The sequence below is a fragment of the Gadus morhua genome, chromosome 8 (assembly GCF_902167405.1).
Source record: "Gadus morhua chromosome 8, gadMor3.0, whole genome shotgun sequence".
In the NCBI taxonomy this organism is placed as follows: Eukaryota; Metazoa; Chordata; class Actinopteri; order Gadiformes; family Gadidae; genus Gadus; species Gadus morhua.
Genome location: NC_044055.1, coordinates 20,734,741 through 20,747,240, shown reverse-complemented (window position 1 = coordinate 20,747,240; position 12,500 = coordinate 20,734,741). Strand labels below are relative to the sequence as shown.

At 47.7% G+C, this 12,500-nt stretch overlaps 1 protein-coding gene across 8 annotated transcripts in view; it reads left to right on the top strand.

The window, feature by feature from the left end:
* Window positions 1-12,500, top strand: part of pde4ca (phosphodiesterase 4C, cAMP-specific a) — a 49,947-nt gene that overhangs the window by 30,548 nt on the left and 6,899 nt on the right. For 3 of the 8 annotated variants that reach the window (XM_030364378.1, XM_030364382.1, XM_030364380.1), the window contains exons 2-10: window positions 3,416-3,607; window positions 4,593-4,637; window positions 5,448-5,484; window positions 6,447-6,520; window positions 6,885-6,937; window positions 7,050-7,162; window positions 11,269-11,362; window positions 11,548-11,720; window positions 11,965-12,063. In XM_030364378.1, the coding sequence (XP_030220238.1) occupies window positions 3,416-3,607; window positions 4,593-4,637; window positions 5,448-5,484; window positions 6,447-6,520; window positions 6,885-6,937; window positions 7,050-7,162; window positions 11,269-11,362; window positions 11,548-11,720; window positions 11,965-12,063 (880 nt within the window). Of the gene's footprint in view, window positions 1-2,045; window positions 2,922-3,415; window positions 3,608-4,592; window positions 4,638-5,447; window positions 5,485-6,446; window positions 6,521-6,884; window positions 6,938-7,049; window positions 7,163-8,931; window positions 10,068-11,268; window positions 11,363-11,547; window positions 11,721-11,964; window positions 12,064-12,500 lie in introns of those variants that run through there. The other 5 variants (XM_030364379.1, XM_030364381.1, XM_030364383.1 and 2 more) reach the window with 4 other exon arrangements.

Here is a 12,500-nt window from a genome sequence, read left to right as displayed (position 1 = left end):
GGCAACAGCGAGGGAAAGACGTGGGCGTCTATATTTGATCTGCGGTCTAAATTTAGCTCGGCGCTGGCTCTGAATAGCAGCCCCTCTAGATATCCGTGAATGGCACAGCAAATGTGCTATCTTGGGTGCCGGGGCTGCGGGGGCGCTGAGAAGGGAGAGAACGAGTACGATGGAGCTCAGAGAGAGAGAGAGAGAGAGTGTGAACTGAACTGCAATCCCCCTGAATGTCTATATTTAGCAGCATTGCTCTCCCGCCTGCCCGTTCCCCCATGTGTTAGAGGGCTATATTTAGCCACATAGTGACAGAAGTAGAAGCAGGAGCAGAAAATAGAGATGGGGCGATGGGGGGGGGGGGGGGGGGGGGAAGACATTTGGGAGGAGAGGGGGGAGCGAAGGATTGATGGAGGGATAGAGTGAGAGAGAGATAGAGAGAGAGGGGCATCTCCAAGTCTTAATTAGGAAGTGTAAAACCCGATGACGCACAGTGGACAAACTCTGCTTATGGCTTGGTTATGTTTTGGTTACGTATTGGTTATGGTCTGGTTATAGTCTGGTTATGGTTTGGTTATGGTCAGGTTATGCTCGGGTTATGGTTTGGTTATGGTGAGGTGGTAGTTGGGTGGGTTATGGTTTGGGGTTCACCCACAATGAGAACAGATGTTTTGTTTAGTGAATCAGCATTCGACTCATAATGCTTTAGTTAAGTCCCATTGCTAGTTTGTTTTCTCTCTCTCTCTCTCTCTCTCTCCCTCTCTCTCTCTCTCTCTCTCTCTCTCTGTCCCGCCCCCTCCCGTCCTCCCTTGCGGTGCAGTGGTTGTGTTTGTGTGCTTCACGTGAGGGCAGTGTTCAGCCTGTTATGTAAGAGGCAGTAACACAACGCCGGCTGCATGCAGCAGCAGTAGCAACATGCAGGGGGAGAGAGAGAGAGAGAGAGAGAGAGAGAGAGCGGCATTAGGACGATTCGAGATGCAGAAGTTGGGTTTTTTATGTGGATGTGTTTGTGCATGGCAGATGGAAGGGCAAATTGAGTGTAAAGTGTGGTGGAGCCTATATCCTTCCTCTGATAGCAATGCAGTTTGATACTGACTGTGAAGCTAGTCATATCGTATGTATTCATTTTGTGGGTGTCAATCGAAGAGCTAGGATGTTCGGATGTGGACACTGGTGGCGGGTAAATAATCCCTCCCGCCTTGCATGACCTGTACCTGTAGAGTCCTGGTCCTTTAGCAGAACCCTGTCCTCCAGCGCGACTCCCAGCTCCAACCCAGTGCTATGGGCTGGGAGTTAAGCTTATCTCAACGTATCTAAAGTGCGACGTGTGGCTCAGGAGGTAGAGCGGGTTGGCTGGTAACCGGAAGGTTGCTAGTTCAATCCCGGGCTTCTCATAGCTGAGTGCTCGAGGTGTCCCTGAGCAAGACTCCTAACCCTCCATTCTCCTGACGAGTCGGCTGAACGCCTTGCGTTGTTGACACCTCCGTCGGTGTGTGAGTGTGTGAATGAATGGGTGAATGTTACGAAATATTGTAAAGCGCTTCGAGTGGCCACGGGTTAGAAAGGGGCTGTATCCATGCAGTCCATTTACCATGAGTGTTTCACCACAAATACACAACCCACTCATACGGCTGACCAGGAATCCCCTCCAGTGTTGCGTTGACCCGCTGGAGGTCGGGCAAGGAGGGAGGGAGACGAGGGCCCCTGAGCCAAGACAGGGGAGGAAGGGTTGGCTGTGTCCTCGTCTCTCTGGAGTCAGGTGGCCTTCGATGGGGAGGACACTCCTTTTCACCTGAGCCCTGAGCGGGCCATTAATAGACCGGCCCCCAGCCCGCTGGCGCTACCCTCCACGTCAATACTCGGATGCTAAATTGACACCAGCTAATCACAGGAGCTCGCCGTTCCTAGTGTGCACGCTCAATGTAAGGCCCCGCGATTAACCCACACAAACACACACGCTCGGACCTTGTGTATGTGTGTGTACCCTCACACACACACATTAACACACACACAAGGTCATGCATTTACTCTAACACACACACAAACATACACACACACACACACACACACACACACACACACACACACACCCAACATTTCTTCATGCAACCAAATCAGCGTCCTTGAGCACAGCTCCATGTGAAACCACTTGAGTGACAGGTGGCTCTAGGTATTGGCAAGACGAGTTGAGGCTTGAGTGGAAACACTAGGAATGGCTTTTTCCCCTTAAGATGTCGGTCTGAAGGCTCACCTTCTGTGGCCATGCGGCTGACGACTCAGAATCACAACTGGGCCGTGTATTCTTAACAGAATCTAGGGACTTTCTTCCGTTCAGCGTCTAACCCTGTTTGAGCTCATGTGTTCCCCATGATGTCATCGTTCCAGGCATAAAAAGGGTACAATCTGTTCAACTTTAGAACGAATACATTCGAAAATGTGAGACCGGTTTGTTGTCGTGGTTACACATGTTTCACAACTTTCTTGTTCCTTTTTTATCGCCGCATTATATTTTATGACCGTGTTGAAAGTATATCCTGTTTTGTCACCCTCCTAAAATTAAACGCTTATTTTTTTAAACGTAGTCTATATGTGCAGCTCTTTTCTTCCTCTTATCTGATCTACTCGGTCATTACATTGAGCTGTCGTAATGTGTTCACACATGAGTCACTTTTTCTATCACCTCCTATTGTGGTCTGTATTGGATGTGAGCGTTTGTGCTCTCACACTGCTTCCTGTCTTGTAGAAAGGCGTCACAGCCCTGATACCAGCTTCGTGCCGATGCTTGTGGTATTTTTAAATGCGTTTAGGTCTCACTCTCTGTTCCTGTTTGCTGGACGAGTCCACGCTCCACGAGTCTCTTGGACGGTTTAACTTGTTGTCGCGGCCCGTCCTCTCTTCATGCAGAAGAGCTGCTGGAACAACCACATCAGGTATCTGCTGTATGACGAGTCTACGTAGTGAGGAGTGAAGCTGCTTTGTTTTGATAGGCTGGTCTCTGACAGGGTAGCTGCCGCTGAATGACGACGTGCATGGTTGTAACTGCCTTCTGTGTGCACGTTGGTCCACGCCAGCTGGGGAACGCTGTCCTACGAAGTGGCTGAAAGGGTGGATACCCTCCTGACCCGGGTTTTGGACTGAACCCCTAAACCTTGCAGTGTTCTTTGTGTGTCGTTTTTTTGTTCAGTGTTTTTTTTGTTTTTGGGGGGGCAATTTATTAACGAGTGAGATAGACAGGAAGGTATGGGATATGGAGGGGAGGACATGCAGCAAATGACCACGGGCAGGGTTCAAACCCGGGTCGCTGCGATCCGGACGGAGCGTTCACGGTACTCGCTCTGCCCGGTGAGCCTCCGGGGCGCCCCCAAACCTTGCAGGTTTCACGTGTGTTGTCTGTTCTGACCCCTCTGTCTCCCCTCCTGTGTAGTTTTGATGTGGAGAATGGGCTCTCGCCGGGACGCAGCCCCCTGGACCCCCAGGCCAGCCCCGGCTCCGGGCTGGTCATCCAGGCCAACTTCCCCCACAGCCAGCGGCGCGAGTCCTTCCTTTACCGCTCCGACTCGGACTTTGACCTGTCCCCTAAGGTCCCGTCGAGGAACTCCTCTACAGCCAGCGACCTGTAAGTACCCCCCCAACCCCCGCCCCACCCCCACCCCGACCCCTCATCTCCCCCCCCCCCCCCCCCCACTGTTGATGCTGACCTCATTCTTTTTCTTCTGTGGTGTCATAAAGATAGACAGATCCAGATAGAGTGTCGAGTGCATCGTCCTCATTGTTGTGGTCCACGTGCCAATATGACCATTGTTTGCATAAGTGCACGCCGATGAATCATAAGTGCTTCTGTTCCTTCTCACGCTGTTGAGAGCCAGGGGATAAGTGTTGAGGTTTGGGCTCAGCGCGGTGAACACGGGTGCCTGTCAGAGACGTGTTTGGTCAGGGTTGGGAAACCTCCCTGAATATGACACCTAGTTGAGGAGAGGAAACAAAGAGAAAGAAACATTTGCATATTATAGAAGTTGTTTTTTAAAACGCGATATATATTTGATGACCCAACCATATCTATCCAAATAAGGGCGTAAATCTACACTTTTAGTGGATCTGTATTTGATATTCTTTCAATTATCTTCTATCTATCTCGACTTTCCCTCTGATAAGGGGTCGTCAGTGGCCATACAGGGATGGTAGGTGTTTCCTGTCTCTGCTCGGGACAAAAAGCTTTCAACTGACATTCTTTATCAAAATTCAACTTTGTTGAACCCCAACTTCGTTAACTTGGGGTAAATATAGCAAATATTTGAATTGGTTTGATTCGATTTCCCTCAAGAGCAATGAAGTAGACAAAAATAATTTTGTTGCACATATTGAGGTACGTCTATTTTTGTTTCTGCCTGGAAAAAACCCCCTCAACAATCGCCTGTTTATTCTCGAGTCGAATTGACAGATTGCATTTCAATAATGTTTTAATAAAACTCCAACGAGCCACACCCTCCCCCTCTCCCAAAGACCCCCCCCCCCCCCCCCCCCCCCCCCCCCCTCAGCCCCTCCACCGACAATCACAGTCGTTGTTTCTCATCTTCTATGTCCACTTGTCTTGTCTGCTGAAGGGAAGAGAGCTTGAAGCACTGGGAGGTCAACTGGTTGTCTACTCGGTGAGGCCAATGTCCAGATAAACCAACGATAAAAACGTTCAAATATTAAAACTAGAAACCATAAACTGACTCTTCCCCCTCATGACCCTCCCACCGTGCTGCTCCCCCCACCACCCCCCCCCCCCCCCCAGCACCGCCCCCCCAACCTTCCACTCCCTGCTGACTTCAATGTGACTAAAACATTAACTCCTTTGTTACATTCTACTGGGTGTTTGTGTGTCTCCATCTCTGGTCCCCTTTGATCATCGTCGTCGACATCCAGAGTGCGGCCTCACACATTTGCATGCGACTTAACCGGGGCGTAGAAACTTGCAGTTAGCTGACTCTACTCCTCCTCCTCAAGCCGACCAGCTCTCTACTCGTAGAGGCCGCCGCCTCCACCCCTCTCCACCGTACCCCTGTCTCAGTCCCCCTGTCCAGGCCTACCGTACGCGTGTCTACAATGCATGAGTTACCCCCCACCGTCCATCCGTGTTCACGGCCAGCTGACTGGAAGGGTCCTTCCCAATGGCTATACTCAACCCTATTGAATGTCATTCATCAAACAGTATTTTGAGTGCACAGGTTTCCTGGGCACTGGTTAATAATAGTTGGTGATTTTCTTTTTATTAACCATAAACATGCTTTTGGTTTCGTTTTGCTTCTTCCCTCCCTTGTGATTTAACAGTATATATAATGGATGAAAAACGAGTAAAGAGTAAAAGAACAACTGCTAATATTATGTATGAAATATTGACATGCACTATTGTATCCTCTCTTCAATTTCTGTCACATGCTAATTTGGGTTATGTATAATCTACTATTTTTCAGACACACAGAAGACATGATTGTGACCCCATTTGCACAGGTAAATAATGTGACATTTTACCTTTTTAGAGAGAGAGAGAGAAATAGAGAGAGAGAGAGATAGAGAGATTATACTGTATTTGACCAAAACACAATTGCATTATTGTAAAGCCTACAGACTGGTTTGAGGGCTTTGAATAATATTGCAGCTGCTCTGTACAGAACTGGCAGTAATTTGTGCATGCAAAATCCTGTCAGTTTCTCAGCTCTACATAGAAATGCACAGATAGTAATCATAAGCAGCACACATTTTCGTATCATCACACATGTTGACACACACAACAACAAACCAGCAGCCCACACACACACACACACACACACACACACACACACACACACACACACACACACACACACACACACACACACACACACACACACACACACACACACACACACACACACACACACACACACACAAACACACACACACACACACACACACACACACACACACATACTGGCTGTCTACCGCAGACTATGATACCATTCTTCAAGGCTGGGAAGCTGTTGCCTTGATCAAGGTTCAGCATTCAGGAAGTGTGCATAAGGGCACTACTTTATAATTATCACAAAAGTATGACCTTAAAGTATCACATATAACACATCTGAATTCTTGACGTCATTCTCACCAATTATTTTGCATATCTGCTTTCAAATCACACACAAAATCCACAGAATAACAGAGAACAAGCCTACAAGCCTCCATACCAGTGGATGAAGAGAATACAGATAATTTGGTTTAGGTGGAGCCGGTCAATGCATATTGGTCTTACAGTGCTCTGAAAAAAAGATTGTCCGTTTCTTCAACACTTATCAGAGAATGGTTGTCAGGTTAGCTAGTCAAATGTAGGGAGTCGGTATACGGTTAGACACCAGACTACAATACAACAGATTAACAGTGATCAATCTTAATTTGTCGTCAATTCATTTCAATGCATTTCGTCCACGTGGGTAACACAGATCCTGGCCAGCCTCAGGACGGTGAGGAGCAACTTTGCACTAATCACCGGACAGCAGGACCGCTCGGCCAGCAAGTAAGTAGAGAACAAACCACTATTGTTATTAACGCTTTAGCTTTTACACCCTTTTACAGATGCAGGTCATTTAGGAGCTAGAGGGTTAGGCATCAAACCCAGAACACTTTGGGGAGCCAAACACCCTAACCACCACACTATCCTATTAAGAGTATCCTCCTTATATCAAGAGTGTAGTGAGCAAAGGTGTCACATTAAACCATTATGGCCAGAGGATTGCCAAACGTCTTCATCGCTTTATGGTCATGATCGTTGTTCATTTATTTATTTTGTTTTCTGTGTGTGTGTGTGTGTGTGTGTGTGTGTGTGTGTGTGTGTGTGTGTGTGTGTGTGTGTGTGTGTGTGTGTGTGTGTGTGTCAATAGAGCACGGTCATCAGGAAGCAACCTGCCATCTATGTGCAAGACCAGCCTGGCTGGTCAGTATGGGCTTCATAAGTCCTCTTTCCGCTGCTCCTCTGATTATACACAGTTCTCGTTTTGGTCCCCACAAGGTGATGGTTTCTGATGTGTGTGTGTGTGTGTTGACAGAGGAGCCTCATCAACAGCTGGCCATCGAGACCCTAGATGAGTTGGACTGGTGTCTGGAGCAGCTGGAGACCCTGAAAACCCGGCACTCTGTCAGCGAGATGGCTTCCAATAAGGTACACTGCTTTTAAAATACTACTGCTGCTACTAGTACTAGCTAGTACTAGTACTATTAGTAACATGTGCGGCTATGCGGCTTTAAAGGGTCCAGACATATAAAGGTGAAAAAGGTATTTCTAGTATTATTTTACTACTACTATTAAAAAAAACAATGATACTGCGACTCGACACACAGTCAGCAAGATTGCTTCCTGCAAGGTACACTGCTTTCATTGCAATGACAATAACACGGTAGAAATTAATAGCAGTCAAAGATTTCCTACCTGAGGTTATGACAGGTGCTCATCCGTGTGTCATACTATATTCATTTTATAAAAGACCAGAATTTGTTTGCAGGTATTTTTGCAGTAAAAGCAATACATGTTTCGTGGACAGTAGCGTTAGTAGGTTTATAGTGTTTTCACTGTGCAAAGAAATTAATGTATTGGAAGTACGAAAGAGTAAACAAGTACACAGCCTCTGTATAAGTACTGCTCCCAAGGTGATGTACTGTACACACTGTAGATGCAATCCATGGCAGAAGGCTTTAGGCCTTATTATGATGAAAGAGAGAAGTGGACTATAATACGAGTTTGTGGTTGGGAACAGACACACTCAATGTGTTGGTGTTGTTGTTGTGATGGTACAGTCAGAGAACAAGGTTTAGCCTCTGTTTGTGATTCACTCTCCAGTCAGTCACCTCCACCCATCCTTAGACCAATTCTAAGACATCCACTGTGCTCACTCAAGTGCAGTAAGCACCTTCCGCCTCACCTCTCGACCAGGTCTGTACGGAAAACTATGTGCAAAGATCAGAATGGTGAATACTGTGCTCTACCAGAAAACCAAAGATGTTGAGACGACTTCCAAAACATTGGAAGTAATAGAAGAAAGAAACCCTAACACATGTATTTCTATTACAATCTAACAGTGTCTCTTTTTGTAAAATCTTCTTTTGAAGGGGCTGGAATTTTTTTGATGAATTATATCAACGTTATCCATTTAGGGGTTATTCAAATTTGGACAGCAGTCCATAAACCAAATTGGAATTTCCAGTATGGGATTTTGTGTGTGTGACGCACTCTCAGACAAATTGGCCTTTTCAGCTCTTTACATGACTTGTGAATGGTGCTGCAGCCATACAGCGGCTGACCCAGCAGCAGTAAGAGCGGCGTCTCGTTCCATCAATGAGCGCCGCTAGTCTTCATACAGGAGGATGAGAGAACACACACACACACACGCACATACATGCACACACGCACACACACACATAAACGACTCACATGTAGGTATGTCAACCCCCTGGCCCCACTCATGTGAATAATGTGAATCAGGAGATGGGAGCTTGGGATGAAACGGCATCCCAGCATCCCTTGCTGCCTCTGCAACCACGTAGAAGAGTCCCTCCTGTCTCTCCCCCCCCCCCCCCCCCGTCACCAAGACAGGAGCTCAGCGCTAGCATGAGCCCCTTATTAGACTACCCACAAAACATACACACACACACACACATGCACATCTGCTTCAAAAACAAACAAACACACACACACACACACATACAAACCGACACTTGTGCTTTATAAACAAACACACACACACACACACACACACACACACACACACACACACACACACACACACACACACACACACACTCAAAGCAGTTGATTGTGTATCCTGTAGAAGTCTTCCGTTTTGACCGCGTCTTCTCTGAAAACCTGCACACACTGTGGAAGTTAATGGGAGCCCCCCCCTCCCCCCCCCCCCAACTGCTTCAGATCAGGCTATGGACATGTCCAGTCATTGGAGGAGGGGTGCACATGGCTGAACATTGTCCCAGCATCGCTTCAACGGTGATGGAATGGGCTGTGTATTTAAATACCATTTCTCTCATAATCCCCACGTAGTGCATCTTTTTGAAGACCATTATGAACATACCTGGGATGCCTGGGATTCCCTGAGTCCCGTTGACTGAGTTTTTGGATGCTGAAAAATCCAAAAATGTGTTATTCAACAATTCTGACAACCCTATAGATATAATTGTTATTATATTATGTTATATTGGTTCACTCCGTCGTTTATAGTAAACAGGCACAAGGCATTAAGAAGCCTTATTACATCATCCACCAATGCATGTTTACTTCAATGCAATTGTTTACCTCTCATCTGTTGTTTTCTTTCAAATAAAACAAACGTTCCTCCATATCCGGTCTTCACCCTCACCTCAGGGACCGTGGTCATTCGTGTTTACAGTGGTAGTACATGGTGTACTTATTTTATTTTTGGCTCCACTGACTGAAATACCCCTCCTTCCATTCAAACGCTTTTCCCTCATCTTCCTCAAACTTTGGGCACATGGTGCATTTTCAGAGCCCCCGCCCGCAAAACCCCAAACTCCGCCCACTTTGTGCCTGTCCCGACCAATCGGCGCCCACTATCGCTCTCAGCGCCTGCTGCAGCGCAGCCCTCATTGGTTGCTATTCTTAGGTGTATCGTGGAGAGGAGGAGGAGGCGGAGGCTACGGGACCTGGCTCCCTGTGTTTACACACATCTGATGATAGCAGCAGCGAGGCGGCGATACAATGAATGATGGACCGTGAGTAGGGACGGCGGCAGCGGCACGAGTTGATCGTCTGCTTCGCGACTATTCCCCCCTGCATTGTCATCTCTTCCATGGACTCAAAGCTGTTGGTGTCGTTAGGCTCTTTACACAAAAACTTCGTCACGAGGCTGATCTTTCCTTTGAGGTGGACGTGGGAGTAAACAGACAGAGATGTGCAGAGGTTTTTTTATTAGCGTTTTCCCTCTTTTGCTGCAAAGAAACAAGAGAAGCACCATACCTTCAGTCTTTACTGCCATGCTCGACTTTGTGCTGAAATGCCAGAAGTAATTGATATGTCTTCCGTATCGTGGATGTTAATTCAGGTAAGTAAAAGAGATGGGTTGCGTTGGGTGGATCCGCTAATGCACGGATGTGTGGTGCAACTAGTGCAACATCTTCCAGAAGTAGATGGTCTTCGAATTAAGTTCGAACGTAGTGTTTTTAAGCCCACTTATTATCCTAGACTTCGCTTCAGTTAGTTGTGCCTTAGATTGTCTATGCGTGTGTGTGGGCAGGCTATTGGACTGTTTGTTGTTGTATGTCCACATGTGTGATGCTACGGAATGTGATGCCGCCTGTGTTTACTATCCGTGTATCTCTACAGCGCTATTATGCAGGACATTATTTTGCATGCACAGAATACTACCAGTTCTGTATGGAGTTATATGTTCAGCCCAACGCTCCAGTCCGTAGGCATTAAAATAATGCAGTTGGTTTTTTGTCGTATGCATTTCTCTCTCTCTCTCTCTCTCTCTCTCTCTCTCTCTCTCTCTCTCTCTCTCTCTCTCTCTCTCTCTCTCTCTCTCTCTCTCTCCCCTTCTCTCGCACGCACGCACGCACGCACGCCCCCCCCATAAACATGTGCGTAGACAGAGCGTGGTCCTCCCCAGTGTGTTCAACAGGACACAGTGTTTTTTTGTAAATGGATTACACAATACGTTCTGCTGCTAAACAGACAACTCTCGCGCGGCTCCAGTAGTAAGTCCACTGCTCAGCACATTCAGAGAGATGCTTGGTGCGCGGAGAGCAACAAAGATGCTACAAGTGTTACAGACTGATGATATCCAACCTGTTTCACAGATTCTGCACTGTTGAGACAACGCTAATCAAATGACTGTATATTAATTATACAACCAGATAGACAAGAAAGGCGACATCCCTGTTATAGTGAGACCACATACTACCTGAAAGAAATTAGGTATACGAATGGGTTAAACCAATAGTGTAGTGGTTAGGATGACGGGACTCGTGGACACTGTCCTATTCCTGACCCTTAATTGCTCCTCAATAATAACATGAATCTGTACAACCTGTTGGTGGCTTTAGATAAAAACTTCTCCTTAACTACTAAATAGTAACTACCATTGTAACAGGCATGTTTCATGGCATTGTTGGTTTGGGATAGACAGTTAAATTGTGTGTGTGTGTGTGTGTGTGTGTGTGTGTGTGTGTGTGTGTGTGTGTGTGTGTGTGTGTGTGTGTGTGTGTGTGTGTGTGTGTGTGTGTGTGTGTGTGTGTGTCCAGTTCAAGAGGATGCTGAACCGGGAGCTCACCCAGCTGTCAGAGACCAGTCGCTCTGGGAACCAGGTGTCGGAGTTCATCTCCAGCACCTTCCTCGGTAAACAGCTCCCGCATCGCACACACACACGCACACGCACACACACACGCGCGCACACACTAACACGCACACACACACACAGATCAGCACACTGTCATGAAGAGGCGGGGCGGTTGTGGTGTCACCAACCAGGCCCCTGACCATCTCCCCCCCCCCCCCCCCCCCCCTCCCCCCCCCGGCAACAGAGAAGCAGCACGACATGGACATCATGTCCCCGCCCGCTAAGGAGAAGGACAAGAAGAAGCGGCCCATGTCCCAGATCAGCGGGGTGAAGAAGCCCACCCACAGCCCTGCCGTGGCCCCCACCACCATCCCCCGCTTCGGCGTCAGCTGCGTCCAGGAGGGGCTCCTCGCCAAGGTACAGCCCCGCCGTGCCTCGGCGCGCACCGCTTCTCTCTGTGTGCCAGCACGGTTTAATGTGGTCGCACGGCGACAGCAAACGTATGCATGTGTGTGTTTGCTGAGACAAACTGTGTTTGTTTTTTTTTAACCAGTGTGGTTGTTTTATGGTGCGTGTCCTGGTTTTTGTGTTTAGCTGTGTGTGCTTGTCGCGTCATGTGTGTCTTTGCCACGCCACTAAAAGGCTCGCTGCTGTGTGGTAGGAACTGGAGGATGTGAACAGATGGGGTGTGGACATCTTCAAGGTGTCTCAGTTCTCAGGAAACCGGCCCCTGACTGTGACCATGTACTCTGTCTTCCAGGTAAGTGGACTCTGCACCGCGTACGCCAGTAACAGCTCCTCCTTGAACATGTTTTTAGAGTATATAACAGAGTATTTAACAGTGTTTCTCAAGAGCACACATTCAAGTTTGATCATGTTTGAAAGTATGTAACAGTGTATGTAACACTGTTACAACAGTGTGATGTAAAAGTATTTTTTTAACCATTATACAATATATGTAATAATGTGTGACATTGTTCATACTGTTGCTCTCTCTCCCTGCTTGACATGTTGCATAGTGTACAATATTTGATATCATTGATTTATTCTAACAGCCTAGTGTTCCATCCTCCTCCTCCTCCTCCTCCTCCTCAACCCCCTCCACCTCCTCTTCCTCCCCCCCCTCCTCCTCCTCCTCCTCCTCCTCCTCCTCCTCCTCCTCCTCCTCCTCCCCCTCCTCCCCCTCCTCCCCCCCTC